Here is an 18,365-nt window from a genome sequence, read left to right on the forward strand (position 1 = left end):
AGCAAACTGGTTTAAGGCCTGAAGTCTGTTTGCCCAACAACAAGTCTGTCAGCGGGGCCTGCATGGCGGCAGCAGAAGGCAGATGCCGATGGTAGTAATTTATTGTACACAAGAAACGTTAGAGTTCTTTGTAAGTAGCCAGAGGCGGCAGTGACGTGATGGCCTGCATTCTGTCTGTGGAGATGGTGTAACCCAAAAATGTGACAGAGGACTGGTGCAATTGGAATTTGTTCTTGTTGACCTCGACACCGTTGGAGTTCAAGCTCTGGAGAATCTTGTATAAATGATTTTCGTGTTCCTCAGCCGAGTTGCTGAAAATGAGTGTCATCCAGATATGCAAAGCAAATCTCGAACTGTCATAAGATTGAGTTGATGAAATGTTGCCATGTTTGTGCCACATTTTTCAAGCCGGATGGTATGAAGTTGTATTGGAACAAACCGAGCAGCATGATAATAGCTGTCAATGGAATGTCTTCAGGCACAACAGGAATCTGGTGATAGACACTTTTACTGTCCATCACACTGAAGACTGTGGCACCTGATAACATACGAGTGAAATTGTTTATGTTCAGCACGGGGTAATTTCCCATGACGGTACGAGTGTTTAAGCATCTGTAATCACCGCACATTCAAAAAGAATCGTTGTGTTTGGGGACGAATCGGTGAAGACCAGTTGCTGTCCAACGGTTGTAGAATACCTGCCTCCAAAAGTTCGTTAATTCGCTGCCGGGCCACGTGCAATTTAATGGGGTTGAGGCGTCTAACCTTGTGCCTAATAGGAGGGCTGGCAGTGGTAATTATCTGGTGTGTCATTCCGTCAGTGACAGAAGAAACTGAGAACTCCACACGAGACTGAGTTACAGCCTGACGTGAAGTTTTTGGACGAGTGGGGCACAACGAGGCGTAACCATTAGCGCGGATGGGAAAAGTCAGCACGAAAGTCACATGTCTATTACGTGAGCACAGTGTGCGCTTGTTTGGAGAGGTCGGATGCACGTGCAGCACGGAGCGGGTCAGGATGCACAGTGACTGTCTGTTGTCAGTCTTGCCTCGGGTAACTGGCGGGGACGAGAGAGGTGTTGGGGTCGCGCAGGGAACAGCGGTGACCGCCGAGTCATGTGGTTGGCGCGCAAGAGAAGGGGAATGTTTATCAACACGCGGGGCAGCTGCCTGCGCGGTGGATGTGCTCGTATCGCACGCACGACTGTCATTAGAAACACTGTTTGAAACACGTGGCACTGAATGTGGCGAGCGCATCAGGGGTACGGTGTCTACCGAACGCGAATCGTCATACGCAATTAATGTTTTTGGTGTAACCTGCTGAGTGTCCGAGCTGGTGTCTGTTGGAGAAACAAGGTTATGTGGTGGCACTGTGTACTGCAGTTTCAGCAGTGAGGTACGAGCCGCGACAAGCTCGTTGTAAGTGTGTGCTATTCATTGTTTCAGCTCGTCGTTTTCCTGGCTGAGTTGTCCCGCCAAGTCGTATTCTGAAAGTGGGTTAGTGACGCAGGTCACAGTGTTGCCCGTGAGGGCAGAGCACTCGTGTACTAACTCACATGTTGCGAGAGAAACAGAACTTGGAACACAAGTGCGGGAGCACAGTATTTGAATGTTAGTGGGATGGTGTAGCACTGAGCCCTGAACCATGTTCAGAGAGAGTTTGTAAAGGGACAAAAAATCCATACCACGAATTGGTTCACCAGTGTCGGCAATGTAGAAAGTCCACAGAAAACACAGAGAAGGAGATAGGTGCACTGTAACTTTGACATAGCCTGAGGTTCGTAATGTTGATTTGTTGACAGCTCACAGAAGTGATCTCGTCGGTGAAAAGACGGGGGGGGGGGGGGGGGGGGGGGGGGGGGGAAGCCATCGATGTAGGTATGACGGACACATCAGCACCATGCTGACTAGGAAAACGAGTGATGAAATGTCGGTCACGTATAAACGACTGCTCGGCCGGGCTACGAGTGGACGGAGTGCAACGTATGGGGACACCTGTGAGGTTCCCTGCAGGACTCGGAATCTTTCAGGTCCTACGGTCGGCTTCGGTGCTGACAAGGTAACTGGCATTTCTTAGGATTATCGCCGAAAATCTTGTGGTACCAGCAGTACAGATGGTGGTGGTGGTGGTGGTGGTGGTGGTGGTGGTGGTTGTGATGGTGACTGCAGCAGCGGAGGAGGCTTGTCCTTGTCGATTTGTTCTGGCACGTATACCGGCACATACGGTGTGTGGGCAATCCTGGAATGTTTGGACAGTGGAGAGAGCAAGCGGATACTGCCAGGTGGTGTAGAAAGTGTGGATTGGATGTGGGGTGAGCTGTGCCTGGCAGCAGACAGCAGGTAAACAGGAGCAGTTGTGGCGAACAGTGGTGAGTGGTGAGCTGGCATAGGAATCCGTACAGCTGGTATGTGATGCAGAGACCAGAGCCGATAGACTCGAAGGAATGCAGTAGCAGGTGAATCTGTAGGTCGGTAGGCAATTTGGCGAACCATACCGCCCACTGAGTGACGTCCGGCATTGTATGCTCACTCGTGAGCAACTGAAGGTGACGCCAGAGTTGTGACGGAGTCCGGTCCCCCAGATGTTCCTCGTACAAGATCTTGATGATTAATTCTTGTGGTAAGCAGGTGAGTCAGTCCACGATTGTTTTTTTCGTGGACTCGTACTTCGGTGGCGGCGGTGGCGAGAGGAGTAGATCGCAAATTAAGTCTAAGTGATCACGGAGGTGCGTGACGAGACACAGGAATTTAGAGTTGTTGTTAGACACGTGATGCAACTCGAAAAGATGCTCGACAAGGGCACACCACGATACAGGGTTGTCCTCGTATAAAGGAAGCAGCTTCGGCAGACGACCAGGGGGAGGAGACGAAGGTGGCTTCGGTGTCCCTTGGAAAACCGGGTGGTCCGTGGTAGGAGAGGCCGTACAGCGGGCCGGCACAGTAGGCGTACGTGTGTTACTGGCAGGCACGCCCACAGCAACGGCGGGCTGCATTGTCCTTGACGTGTCGTGAAAACATGATGTGGCTTGCACAGCCAGTACCATAGGAATGAGTGGTTGCGCAATACGTGCAGGGGTCCCGTAAACTGGACCGGGGATTACAGGTACTGAATTGTATTGAGCCACTCTGGACATAACATGGAATGCTGGCACGGCAGACACAGGCGGTGCTGTGAGAGAGGCGAGTGGCTCAGCAACCGAAACCGGGGCCCCCTGCAAGTGGGGGGGGGGGGGGGGGTGGCAGTAACTTGTGTGACCAAAGTTTAAGTTCTTCTTAAGTGAGCGTGGAGAATTGTGTGCACTAAAATGTTCTTGATTATTTTGCCAATGAGGCAAAACTGGAACAGGTCACAGTTGATAGTGGCCAGGTGCATTTTGCAATAATGGCGGTGTTGTTGTTGCAGTCTGTTGGGAGTCAAAGTATGTGTGCGAATGTAGATCACTTTGAGCATTATATGATCGATCAGTAAGTACACAGTTCTGAATATTATTCACTTCACGTGTTGGTGAGCCCAGTCCGGCGACACAAAACCCAAGTCCATTGTTTGTGTTAGTAGCGTAGCACTCAGCCATTGTAGAGTGACAAAGTTTGAAGTTGATGTGGCTGGAGATCGTGAATCACTATGAATTAATGTGGAACCGGTCGTTGGCGAAGGAATGAAGATGTCCGACGATCATTGTTGTGCTTCCAAATCTTCAAACAAAGTATTGGCTGAGGTAGCCATGGCGTTGGGCACATAACCTATTGATTTACAACACCCACTGCGGAAGTCGCGGAAGACGTAGAAACTTCGGGGTCACCAGTATGGGAACGGGATACAATTATTGGTTGAATGCAATAACTATCCCCATTAAATTCCGCATAAATATATATTTCGCAGTAAGTCATATAGGTGTACACAGCTTGCGATGCAGACCAGAACTAAAAACTAACATGGTGGCTCGGCAGAGCAATCAGAGTCCAAAGATGGTGTTAATCGTGGTCAATATGACCTATCGATGCGACAGTGGCTTGTATACATGTCGAAGAATTTTAAACTCTGGCATGTGCTGAAGCATAAATGTTTGCAGTACCACTTGAAAATGGCCCAAAGACTGAAATTGCAATTGTGAAATAAATAACTTCTACAGTCAATGGTTAATACAATTTCCTTGGGGGGGGGGGGGGGGGGGGGGAATGAACTACTGAATCTGAAAAATAGGGGGGGGGGGGGGGGGGAGGAACATTATAACACAGTAAGTGAAGCAGATAAAACTGAGTTCATACATAAAAAGAGAAATTGACAAAACATGCAAATATGGAGCAGTAAGAATGAGTATGTCATATACAGGGAAATTAAAGGAAACATCGGAGAAAAGCGAAGCAGCTGTATAATATCAAGAGCTCAGATGGCAATTCAAGACCAAGCAAAGAAGGGTAAGCTGAAATGTGGAAGGTGTGTACAAAAAGGCTATCTGTATAAAGGAAATAAACTCAAAGACAATGTTACTGAAACGGAAGAGAAAGTAGATGAAGATGACACGGCATGTGTAATATTGCAAGGAACGTTTAACAGAGCACTGAGAGAAATACTAAAGTAAGACACCTAGAGGAGAGAACATTCCCTCAGAATTATTAAGACCTTTGGGAGAACCAGGTATGACAAAACTATTCGCTATGTAGAATGTATGAGATAAGCAAACCACCCTAGACTTGTTCCAATACCAAAGACCTGTGTGAATGTTAACAAGTCATGGTTGCAGAATAATAGCACAAATTATCAGTAAAAAAATGAGACAACTGACAGAGGCAAATTTGGGGGCAGAGGGGAGGGAGATAAATTTGAGTTTCAGAGAAATGTAGGAACATGTGAGACAGGACATCTTAAAAGATAGATTGAAAAAAGGTGAACCTTTATTTACAGCATTTGTAGATTTACAGAGAACCTTGGTAATGTTGACTGTAACAGAAAGTGGTTTCCAAAAACTGGTTTCTGTAAATCCTTTTGCTATTTTACTATTTGTATTTTGTTACTGGTAGCTTCAAAATTTCAAGGAATGTATTTCTGTCAACATAATCAAAAGCTTTATGTAAATATAGAAATACTGTAAATATAGGTCTGTCTGTTTCAAATCCATCTTAAAAATAAGTCATAGAGCCAGTATTGCTTAACATGTTCCCACATTTCTCTGGAAAACAAATTGATCTTCTCCCATGTCAGTTTCTGCTGGTCTTTCTAGTCTTTTGTGAATAATTCATGTTAGAATTTTTCTGTATGGTTGGTGGTTTGGTAATACTAACGCCTACCAGCATCTGCCTCATTTGGTACTGAGGTTATTAGTCTTCTTGAAGTCTGAGAATATTTCTCCTGTGTCTCATATCTTACACATCAAGTGGAACAATTTTATCATTGCTGGAACTCCTAGGGATAGTTCTGAGGGAATGTCGGGTAGCCCTGGTGCTTTATTTCAACTTAGGTTTCTCAGTGCTGTGTTAAATTCTTCTGGCAATAAGTCTTCCATACCATCTTCATCTGCTTCCTTCTCTCTTTCTATAATTTTTTTTTTTCAATTTTGTTTCCCTTTTATAGACCCTGTATGTATGCCTTCCACACCTCAACTTCCTCCTCCTTGCTCAGTACTGTTTTGCTATCTGCGCTCATGATACTGATACAGCTACTTCTTTTCTCCAACAGTTTCTTCAGTTTTTCTTATAAGTGACTACTTTCTTTCTTATAGCCATGTATGTTTCTACAGCATTACGTTTCTCCTCTACATGTTTCCACTTTGCCACTTGGCCTGCCATGTCCCTGTAATTTTGTAGGCATATTTACTTTATTTTGTCTGATTCATTTGCTGCAGTTTGATATTTTTTTTCCTTTTATCGATAAATTCAATATCTCATGTTTCATGAAATGATTTATATGAGGCCTTGTCTTTTTACCTTTTTGATCACCCTCTGCTGCTTTCACTACTTCATCACTCAAAACTACTGATCCATCTTCTGTTGTATTACTTTCCCCTCACTGTTACCTATTATCTAATGCTCTCTTTAAATCTGTCATTAATATGGTAAAGTTCAGGAAATCTACGGGAGGAGGAAATATGTTAGAGGACAAGTTCCTATATCTGGAGTTCTAGGAAATGTAGTTTAGGTGGGAGCAAGTAAATGTTATGTGTGTAATTGCAGTAGTAGGCACTCAGCTCCTTTTAGAGCATGCTCAACAGCTGGATTAGAGGGGTGGAGACTTCCTTTGTATCCATTTGTGCCTTTGCTGGATTCGTACATTTGTTTGTGAAAGGCTATACAGTGGGAATATGTTAGACAGATTTTACTTGCAGCAATGTTTGACCGAAAGTACACTGTTCCACAAAGTGCTCAGATTTCTAACAGCAAAGTCTTTCACTTGAGTTTGGCAGCTGATTTAATTTCTGTGTGTTAAATGATATATGACTAAACTAAAATATGGCCCGCCTGGTTAGCCGTGCAGTATAACGCATTGCTTTCCGGGCAGGAAGGCGTACCGGTCCCTGGCACGAATATGCCCAGCGGATTAGTGTTGAGGCCCAGGGTGCCGGCGGCCAGTCTGTGAATGGTTTTTAAGGCAGTTTTCCATCTACCTTGGTGAATGCATGCTGGTTCCCCTTACTCTGCTTCAGTTACACTGTGTCGGCAATCATTGCACAAACACTTTCTCCACATACGCATATGTCATAATTACTCTACCACGCAAACATTGGGGTTACACCCATCTGGTGTGAGACGTTTCCGGTGGGGTCCACAGTGGCTGAACTGCACAATAACTCTGGGTTCAGTGTGGGGCGGCGGTGGGGTGACATGGACTGCTGTATCCTGTTGTGGGTTTGTGAACCACTGAGGGCTACGATGGGGACGAAGCCTCTCTGTCGTTTCTAGGTCCCCAGTTCTATACAATACAAACTAAAATATAGCCATTTCAGAATCGAGTTGCAAAATGAAACTATCAGATAAAAAAAGACAAATTTTTTATTTAAACAGTTTTCAAAAAATTGGTCTGAACAGATTGTGTAGTGAATCCAAACAGGTTTGATTTCACTTGATTTTTAAAAAGGTAAAATGTGTACAAAAAATGGCACTTCATAGCTGCATGCTGTTACTGAGCCTGAAGGAACAGCATTATTGTTTCTGACATAGCCTACCAGAGATGTAGGAAAGAGAATATGCTTGCATCTTGTAAGGTTTTAGGTATCAAACAAAGTGTGTGTTTTATTTGGACGATGAATAGCACATAACACATAGTAAGGGAGTAAGCGTATTTTCTAAGCACAGCGCTTAATATGTTCTTGTCATTGAGTTTGAGATAAAAGGTCTTACTTTTATTATTTTGAAAGCCACCAGTTTCTTATATCGTGTGATTTTCAGACTAAGAATAGGAATTATAAATACAAATTTATTTGTGTATGTACATACTAGTATGTTGGAATGAAGGTAAATTAATATAAGCCACATTAATTTTTGCAGATTTTTGAAGATTCTGATGTATGTGACCCACTACAGATGAAGAAAGAGGTAAGTGATACCTTATTTGCAATATTCTGGTCTATTTAATGTAGATGTAATTGCCATAATTAATAATGTATGACAGACAGACATGAAGTTATATAAGAGTCACTTTGAAAAAAAAAAAAAAAAAAAAAGTTGGTTGGTTAACTTTTTGCTGGGAACAGTAGGTTACTGTAGACACGCTGGGATGCTTTTGGCTGTGGAGAATGTGTCGTAAGGCTAACTCTCATCTGCGAAATTCAGAAAAGTTGGTGGTGGAGGGGAGGAACCAGACGGCCTGAGTTGCGAGCTCACAACCTGGGCCATCTGGATCTTCCCTCCTCCATCAGCTTTTCTGAAGTGCGTAAATGGGAGATATCCTTACAACACAGTATCCGCTCCCAAATTATCTCATCCTCAACCTACTGTCCCCAAACCCTCCACCAACAGTTTCCACTGCCTCTGTTCTGTCACCTCCTCCCTTTCATGTCCCCACACCCTCATTGTGTCCTGCCCTCTGCCAACACCCCTACCTATCTTTCTTCTCCCTTGCTTCTCTACTTTTCTGCTCCCCTCTCCCTCCCCCCGCCCCCCCCCCCCCCCCCCACCTCCCACACCAAATCTCCCTCCCCTACAGACTCCCAATGCTGCACTTAGCAGTTATGTCATGCCTGCATCTAGTTCCTGTATGTTCCACTAAACAGTGCTCTTCTCTCTTCCCATTCATCTCTTGCTATCCCTCCCTCTTCTTTGCCCCACTCCAGATTGCCACTCAGTGTGACAGTTGCATTCTGGTCCAAGCTGCCAGAGATGGCAGTCATGTATGCTAGAGATATGCTTGCTTGTGTGAATGCGTGTGTGTTTTCTTTTCTGCAGAAGGCTTTTGCCAAAAGCTAAATGTGAAACAGTCTTTTCATTGTATCTTTCATATGTACGGTTAGTAGATACGCAGTTTATTTATTTCAAAATTGTGTTGGCTTTCATGGCCAGTTGCTGACATATTGTGTGTTGGCTTTTGTCTTGGAATCTGCATCCTAAGTTTGTTCTACAATTTTTCTGACATTTTGCCAGCACGAGTAGCTGGCATTACCGAAGATTCACACTCCATTGCTAGTGGTCCGCCACTAGCAATGGACGGTGCATCTTTGATAACGCCAGTGACTTTTCCTGGTGTAGTGTTAGAAAAGTCATAAGCAAATGTCAATCAAAGATCACAAGATACGGGCTAACTTTATTTATTGTTTATAAAGTGTCAAGAATTAGAACCAAAAAAAATTGAATGAAGTATTAAAAAAATTGCACTGTGACATCAGTCTAATTGCCACAAATCTATACGCCTATATGAAGCAGTCCAAACAGTTTATCACAGACTAGACATTTGCAGTGATCTGTGAGCTATAGGACAGAGGTAAGGCAACAGTGTAACTGTGAGCGTAGGTCGTTTGTTTTGCCCAAATATGTTGTTCAGTTAGGGCACGGCCTACAAAAGATGGGGCTCTAGCTTCTAGGTCATTGCAAAACAGCACAAATGGCACTACTTATTGAAACATACATTCCGAACTAAGATCATTCATTCTGACAAACTTTAACTGTTACACATTGTTTTCTTTGAACTAGATAATACATCTATATTTGTATTTCCAAATCCTTTGTAAATAGCTACAACATTTAGTAAGCTTGTGCCAATAATTATTTCTATGACTACTTCTGATACCATTTTTCCACCCGTATCGGAGGTGTAATGCAATCTAGTGTGAGAGCACAAAGAAAGCTGGCAGTCCACACGGCTAAGTGCTATTACATGCATCTGCTGGTGGACACAGCACACACTTGTTAATCTGCCAGTTGAGGTGAAGCAGCATTGCAATCAATAGGATATCTCTAGTACACTGGTTGCTTTTCACTAGTACGCTGGTTTTAAAGAAAATATGTGGTAAATCATAGCCTCATTTGTCAGCTTGATAGTGAACTGCCTATCTTTTTGTTAATAGTCATAGTTATGGTGATATATGAAAATTAAGTAACCCACCACACCAAATTTGAATAGTTTGCAATGAAAAATAGGAGTCACTATAAGTTTACATTTGATGCAATGTTGATTATACGTTACTGCATATGACATGTAGCCAACACATACTTTTTTTCTTTAAACTTGGGAGGACATGTCCACTCTCGAGGAAATTAATTATGTGTAGCACTCACTTCTGTCTACATGTGTAAACAATACAGCAAGAGTGAACTATTCATAACATCCCTTGCATCTTAAAAATGCTTCCAGGTATCAGTACAAATTTTAGCCAATTATTGCACAGCAAGAGGAAAATATTTCGGGATATGATTAACATGCAAAATTTTCTTATCTATCCCAATATGCAAGTACAGGAGAGCATCCATTATCCAAAACAATTCGGGACTGGAGGTGTTCAGATGACTGATTCATTGAATAACCAATCCTTGTGGAGAAAATGTGCCATTATCAAGAGACCAAAATGAAACAAAGAAACAGATATATGTGGTAAACAAAAAACTGGATATATTTTATATGTATTGTGAATTCTGTACATACCTTACATCAATTAGTCATTTAATGTTATAGTAGCCGTACAGTTTATGAAAAGAATTCCAAAATTGACTTTAGTGTCAGAGCTGAGACATGCTTCTTTGCTTCTAAATCAGCACATCTGATTAAAGACAACAACTGGACAACATCTCACTCTTCTTGTTTTTCAAACTTCTTAATAGCCATCTCAAGGCTGTTAAAAGCTTCGTCGTTGAATGGTCCTTTTACAGTATGGTTGTTACTAGGTTCTTCTTTGTTGTTGCAAGGCTGTTGGTCTTCAATGTCACTAACAATGACTTCATACCCTCAGTAACTGATAACCAGGGTCACCAGCATCACATTCCATCCAGTCTTGAATGTTTTTGTGGTCACAGTCTTCAAATCCTGAAGATTCTTTAATCAGCCCAGGCAGTTGTGAAACAAATTGGCTGTTTGGTGGGTCTTCACTTGTGGTGATAATCTCATATGGTAGGAGCAGCTTATTGCAATTGTTTGCTACGGTGGTGTCCTCCACAGTAGCCCCATCTTCTGCTGCCATGGTACGCAGTGTTCCTCAAGTTAATTTCAGTGTACTCATCCTCAATTGCTTTTTGACTTTCCTCCCCAATCTGAACCACACGTGGAAATGCCTTTCTATAATACAAACTGAAAATTTCAATGATTGCCTGATCCAGCTGTTGGAGGGCTGAAATAATGTTAGGAGGGAAAAAAAGTAAAAAGACCAACCTTAAAATTGTCATTTTCTCTTTTCATTGAAAGGTTTGAGGGAAGACTTGGGGTGTTATCGATCAAAAACAAAACATTGCTAAGAACCACCAGTTGTATGTTGATGCTTTTTGACCTCAGAAGTAAATACAGTGTCATACCATTCTGTAAAAATGCTTGTATCCATCTACGAATTCTTTTGATACTTGTAGGTGACAAGCAGTTTTATGTGGTCCCTGAAACCACTGCAGATTTGTAGACTTTCATGTAATCAGGAAGTGTAGCCTATGCATTCCAGTAACATTTCTGTATACTGTAGCAGTGATGCAGGTTTTGCTTGCCTTAAAACTAGGTGCTGACATTTCTTTCTTGTAAACTAGGGATTATAATATTACTGATATTTAAAAAATTAAATAATATTATATTTATCACTCTTGCTAGTGACAAAGCTTCAGAAATGGTGAAATGGTGCATAGAAAATTTTTCTTGTTGATAATGAAATTATATTCCGCCAACTAGCATCAGATTACCATCAGACTGACAAGAACGTTGACTGACGGCATTGTTTAGAGGCCAGTGACCAATCTCAAACTTATGCAGTTTGCGTAATTACATTGCCCAGACACTGATTGAAAAGATCAGTAAAAGAGACCTCAGTGACGCCAAATTAAAAGTTTGATAAAGTGAGTGACAGTTGAACACTAGTAGCATTTGGGTGTGACCACCAAACAATTTGTCGGCTTCTTTCCTTTGCTGCAGCGTGAAAAATTTCTAAAATGCAACATAATAAATTGAGATTCAATTTATCTGAGCATCCAGATCTGCATTTTCCGTTGTTCCCTAAGTCACTTCAGTTGTGTGCTTCAACATTTCCCATGATGAGGCCACATCCATCCTACTTCCCCCTCCCTCCCCCTCTCTCCATCTCCATCATTCCCTGTCCATAAACTAGTCTCAAACACTGCATGTTTTCCCGAAATCACTTCAGGCCATCATTAGGATGGCAGTAAGAAATCAGCTTCAGTTGCTTGCAACGCTATTGTACCCAAAGTGCATTGTGATTAGTACATTAATGCTCTTACTGTTCTGTGATGTATCACTTAAATGGTATGCTAGAACTTAACATGATGTACCACATTGTGGTGATAACTGTTTGTCATTTCTGTCAATGTTATCACACATTATATGTGTAGTGTCGAAAAGCAACTGAGGTCATTAATTAGATATACTTTTTGTTCCAAAGATCCTTAGTGGGGAGATCCTGTAGACAGTAGAACATGTTCTGACATTCCTATCAAAATGGCCGTGTCTTGTTAATCCTCATCTCGTAGTCCATCGTATTTGGTCCTTTATTATACAATAGGTCAAAGTCTCTGTTCTGATTTAATATCATTACAAAATATTCTTAATTAGCATTGGACAGTAATGTAGACAATTTACATTTGTTACATGAACACCAAATAACAGACTACATAATGTCTATCACCTGTGTGCCAGAACTTCCAATAAATCTTTCCGCACTGAAAGTGTAAATCAGCCAAATTTTCTGAGATGACTAGTGATGTACCTTCACTTGTGACATGTGCCATTTCAGAGATTGTGCATCCATACAGTTCACAGGCCTGCTTATAGAGGCCACCTGGCTCGGCTCCCTGGCATACTCTGGTGAGCTGCCAAAGAAATAGTATTATTTAAGCTATCACAAATGAATGCTCCACCTATTCTGTAAACTGAATTACTGTTGTTCAATCAATGTGTTCAGTGCTACGTACAACCCGTACTTCATTGTATCGTGTATGTTGTTCTATAAAGTGCTATGTTCCATAAATCGTGTTTGTTCTTGCTATAACAAACTTGGCGATGAGAGACAGCTATGTTTTCTCCACATGTTAGTGTCAATGCTCCATCAACTGACACAGTCTCAGTGGAAGAAATACTCCAACATATCATTGCCTGGCAGCAAGCTTTTACAGAAGAGCTGCAGGCTCCAGCCACTGCTCTCAATCAAGTGGCATCTGCATATTCGTGGCAAGGTATTCTTCTGTCAGTTCAACTGTCACCCCTTCCAGCATATGATGAGTCAGCTGAACATTGGAACTCCTAAGAGACACGATTATGCCAACATTTCCAGGTTTTTCACATCGGCAATGCAAACAGGTGTAGGTCTTTCTTTCTTGCCTGGCTGTCAGCATGCATTCATCAGTTGTTCTCCATTTGATGAAATGTGAAAGCTTCTCTCAGTGTCTTGCTATGACAGTTTCAGAAACATCCAAACCAATCTTACAAAGCCTGGGCTGCAGAATTAAAAGGGTTGAGCCATCGTAAATTTGTCACTAGTAACCAGCATCTACTGATCACATGGCACACAATGTTATTATTCGTCTGGCTCTGAATAGGGAAGTCCGCGAGAGAGCAGTTCAGTGTGAGAATCAGACACATACAGATGTGCTCAATATAGCACACTTGTTTGAAGTGTCACAGGTTGTAGGCAATCAGATTGCTGCATTGGGGGGGGGGGGGGGGGGGGGGGATATTGGAAGTTGCTCATTCAACCCCTCTGTCAGTTACCTAGACAATATATTTTCAGCTGTCAGTTAAGTACCTAGCTTTCAAGGTTTCTCAGACAGGGGCGAAGCTGTTGCATCATAATGTTGATACACATGCAACTTTGCCATGGTTGACCTCTGTTAAGGAACTTGTAGGGAAGCAGCCTACTCACACTGTAGTAAATTCACATCAGTCTTTCCATTGTGTGCCAGCCAGTCTGTTGTAACTAGCTCTGACGTCATAAATGTTGCGCCATACTTTAAAAATCAAGCAAATAACCTAAAACATTTCTAGCATGTCAAGAGTAATACTAAATTAATATGTGTTGAATATCAGTTCGATAACTTTAACCATTTTCGAAATTTGGACGTTTTTCTGTAAAAATCATTGGCGCAACAGAAAAGAGCTAGAGAATTAAAAATTTATATTTAGATTCCTCTTTCATAATAATTTAATAAAAACAGTACTTTGGATTTCACAAATTAAAATTTTAGTGGAAATTCATGATTTTCTGGTTTTCGTCTTAAAACTTAAGGAAGCAAGATAGATTAAGTAGGCTAATAAGTAAGGCTAGGATGTTTATATTTAAGTAGAATGGAGATCTGCTATCACCATAAGGATGTGAGAAGTTTCGTTTGAATACCTATAAAACTATAGTGATAGCGTATCTCCAAAGGGCCAGTTCAGAGCTCGTCTACTGCGTGCAGTGTAATTAAATTAATTCTCTCGCCCAAAATATTTAACTTAGCCACGTCAAACTTTTATTATGATTACTTACCTGTGTGTTGAATGCACATTTAAATTGAGAGCTTCATCGGCCATCAGCAAAAGAAGCTATGATTTATTCAGTAACTTAATGTGGTGCATTACTAGCCCAGCGGCTAGTCGGGAGAGCCGATTTGATCAGGCGTTCCCTTAGCCGTCCGCACCGCGGCTTTATATATAAGAACGCTGCGCGAGGAAGAAAGGCCTCAGTTCTCTCCAGACGCTGAATGACACGCCATCTGTGTCGGGAGTCGGCGTCGCGTCGGTATCATTGCTACAAACAGCCTTGGATGCCGTATTAAGTTATTCAGGATACGCGTAACCATGAAATCATTTTCGAGAGAAGTGTTAATTCTGGGATGACTTTAATGATATATCTTCAGTTTGCGTATGTCGTATTTTCACGTGCCGCCGTGGGACAGACATTCTACCATTATTTAGCGTGGCGTTTGATGAACCTAATCATCAAATTATGGCGAGCATTCATTTAAATATTTAACTTGGACAGTTATAGTGGCATCAGCGCATTAGACTCTGAACTGCTCTGTTAGTTAGATTGTGTGGATTCTTTTTGGTCTGTGACTTTCAGAATATAGTGAACATTTTAGAGAGAATGGTTTTTGATTATGAATCCCAGACAATCTCGTAATTCCTCAGAGCTGTAATCTGTAGCTATAAATGTATTTCTCACAAGGGAACCTCCCCATCGCACCCCCCCTCAGATTTAGTTACAAGTTGGCGCAGTGGATAGGCCTTAAAAAACTGAACACAAATCAATTGAGAAAACAGGAAGAAGTTGTGTGGAACTATGAAAAAAATAAGCAAAATATACAAACTGAGTAGTCCATGTGCAAGATAGGCAACATCAAGGATAATGTGAGGTTGGGAGCGCCGTGGTCCCGTGGTTAGCGTGAGCAGCTGCGGAACGAGAGGTCCTTGGTTCAAGACTTTCGCCGCACGAAAATTTTACTTTATTTATTTTCGCAAAGTTATAATCTGTCCGTTCGTTCATTGACGTCTCTGTTCACTGTAATAAGTTTAGTGTCTGTGCTTTGTGACCGCACTGCAAAAGCGTGCGACCGTGCGATTACTAGACGAAAGGACGTGCCTCTCCAGTGGGAATCGAAAACATTTGATCGCAAGGTCATATGTCAACCAATTGCTCCACAGGAAAGCACATCTGATACATTCTATACGACACTGGTGACGGCATGTGCTTCACATGACAGGAATATGTTGTCGTCCCACCTAACTTGTATACTTGGCGAATGGGTAAAAAGATTCTTCTACCTTGCCCGATTTAGGTTTTCTTGTGGATGTGATAATCACTCCCAAAAAGTGATGAAAACATAAGAGTTTGTCACATAAACTGAAAATGAAGAATTAAACTTCTCACTCGAGAGAAGACTTGAACCAAGGAGCTCTCGTTCCGCAGCTGCTCACGCTAACCACAAGACCACGGCACTCCTTTGCTCACATTATCCTTGATGTTCCTTATCTTACACATGGACTACTCAGTTAGTATATTTTGTTTATTTTTTCATAGTTCCACACAACTTCTTCCTGTTTTCTCGATTGATCTGTGTTCAGTTTTTCAAGGCCTATCCACTGTGCCAACTTATAACTAAATCTGAGGGGGGTGCGACGGGAGGTTCCCTTGTCAGATGAAGTGGGCACTAGGAATTCTAATTACAGGCTTCACGTTTTGCTAATCACTTTCTGGTTGCCAATATTGTAGTTAGAGAGCCAGTGTTGAGAACGGCGAAAAACAGCATAATTAACATTCTAAATAATGGGAAATGCAGTGTTTCTACATTCAAACACATTTAAATAATAACATTTAACTCCACCCGCCGCCCCACAAACTGCAGACATTTCTAGGTAAAGTACATACTACCATTAGTTCTTGCTGTATGCATCCACTGTTGCTCAGCACCTGCATGCACTTTTGTGGAAACATGATTTTTTTTTATGGTCCCCAGCTGGTAACTGAGTGTTTACTTTGCTTAAATCTAAGCTTCAATCCACCCCATATCTGGCCACTTTTTAGCCAGGTCAGAATGTTGTGTTGGCTACAGATGCCGCTCAGCATCCTTGGTGCAATGTTGGTGCACATATAAGAGGACAGGTCTGAATGACCCATTGCCTTACACTTCTAAGACTTTAACTTCTGCTCAGCAGCGGTATTCTCAGATTGAAAAGGAAGCTTTAGTGATGGTGCTCACCCTCAACAAATTTCATGTCCTCTTGTATGGTTCCAAGTTCTATTTAATCATGAACCACAAGCCCCTGGTTGCTCTTTTTAACCCTTTGGCTTTAATACTGGACAAGACAGTGTATCATTTGCAGTGGTGGGCTCCCTTCCTCTCCCGTTATCATTATCAGATCCATTACCATCCAACAGTGCCACACACCAACAACAGTGCCTTATCTCGCCTTGTGATCAGGCTGGACCCAGCGTTCGATCAGGACGAGTTGCTTTCTTTCTATTTAGACACTGAGAACCGGAACACAGTCGATGGTTTTTCCGTCACTAGTGCCATGATGGCATTGACCATTGCCACAGATCCTGTACTCGGTCATATCCTCTCTTGTGTGCAGCACGGTTGGCCAGAAAAACCCTTGCGCCATGCCTCGGATCCCTTGCATAATTCCTTCTCCCTCTCACACCACATATCTTCATTTGATGGGGTTCTTTTGTAACTATGTAGGACGCCTCCCCCGCCCCCCCTCCCCCTGCGCCACCGCTTCAAGTCGTTGGCCTGCCAGTATGTGTATTGACTGGGCATTGCACTCACTGCATTCAGAAATAGGTGGCCCCACAGGTGTCTTTTTCCCCTGGCTGACACCATAGCACCCGTGGAGCATCTACACATCAATTTTGCTAGGCCCTTCCCAAATCATTATTGGCTCACTGTAGTGGCCACCTATTACAAGTTTCTCTACGTGGCATGTTGTCCATCCAGATCTGTGGTGGCCACTGTTTAGGCCCTGTCTAAAACTTTTACAATTGAGGGACTTCTGTGCACCATTGGCCCCAGTTTGTTTCTTGAGAATTTGCATGTTTTTGTATGTTTAGTGGTATTCACCATCTCACAGTTCACTCGTTTCATCCTGAATCTAATGGTGAGGACGGTCGCACGATTCGGATATTTAACACTTGGACGGAGGAAATACGTATCTGGGAAGTCGCCTGAAGCTGCTTTAGACCACGTTTTGAGTTTGTACCGTCTGGAGGGCCCACTGCCTCCTCCACCATCGATACCTGTTCCTAGTCGCAGGTGGTCGGGTTCGCATGATAGTGAGGGTCCTTGCCTGGCAGATCGCTGTCTGGAGTTCCTACCTGTGTCCCCCTCTTCGACTGTCGTCACTGGTTGCAGCTCCCCCTGCAGCTGATGCTACAGCCGCAGCTACCTCCATTGCTGGGTCCTGTGCAGCTGTCGTATCAGATGCCCACCGCTGATGCCCTGTCACCGACTACTGGCCTCGATGAGGACATCACTTATGGAGATGCAGTCCTTGGTTTTGCTCTGTGGCCTCTCACAAGACAGGTGAGATTAGGTGGAGAGTGGGATCTCATGCCAACCTGACCCCTCATCACTTACTTCCTTACACGCTGGTGACAGCCCGCCACATGCTACAGCATCATCTAGCAATAAAATGGACGTCAGCGCTGTCGTTGGTGTTTTCCATGACTCGTAAGCTCAGTGGTTCTGGAATCAGTGCTTTTTTCATGGTACCAGTGCTTTTTCAGCACCAGTGTCCTCTTTTTCTCTACCATGCATTTTTCTGTACCATGTATCTTTATGTACCTAGTGTTTTTATGTACATATGTGGTTTTCCAATCCCCTGTAAGGGCGAAGTGAATACTTTCCCTCCTGGTGCATGTGATTTCAGATATCCTGCGTCTATACAGTTCACAGGCCTGCTTATAGAGGCCACCTGCTTTGTCTCTCTGGTGCTCCCCGGTGTGCTCTGGTGAGGGCCCAAAGAAACAGTATTATTTAAGTGATCGCAAACAAGAGCCCAACCTATTCTGTAACCTGAATTACTGTTGTTCAGTCCATGTGTTCAGTATTACGTACAATCTGTACTCCGCCAGTATCTCAAATGTCACCTTATATAGAACTATGTTCCAAAAATTATGTTTGTTCTTGCTGTAGCAACTAATTAATCTAATACTAAACATCTCAAATGTACCATAATCAGCAGTACAGTGTGCTCCAACACAGATGTTGTGCAGCAACATTTCAGCCAACTGCAATCTCTCTACTTATGAATGAAACTT

General features: G+C 42.8%; 1 protein-coding gene across 1 annotated transcript in view; it reads left to right on the top strand.

Moving 5' to 3' along the window:
- LOC124717157 overlaps positions 1-18,365 on the top strand; it is a 98,789-nt gene that overhangs the window by 44,720 nt on the left and 35,704 nt on the right. The window contains exon 4 of the mRNA XM_047243926.1: positions 7,480-7,527. Within this exon, the coding sequence (XP_047099882.1) occupies positions 7,480-7,527 (48 nt within the window). The remainder of the gene's footprint in view (positions 1-7,479; positions 7,528-18,365) is intronic.

Source organism: Schistocerca piceifrons, chromosome 9 (assembly GCF_021461385.2).
Source record: "Schistocerca piceifrons isolate TAMUIC-IGC-003096 chromosome 9, iqSchPice1.1, whole genome shotgun sequence".
NCBI lineage: Eukaryota > Metazoa > Arthropoda > Insecta > Orthoptera > Acrididae > Schistocerca > Schistocerca piceifrons.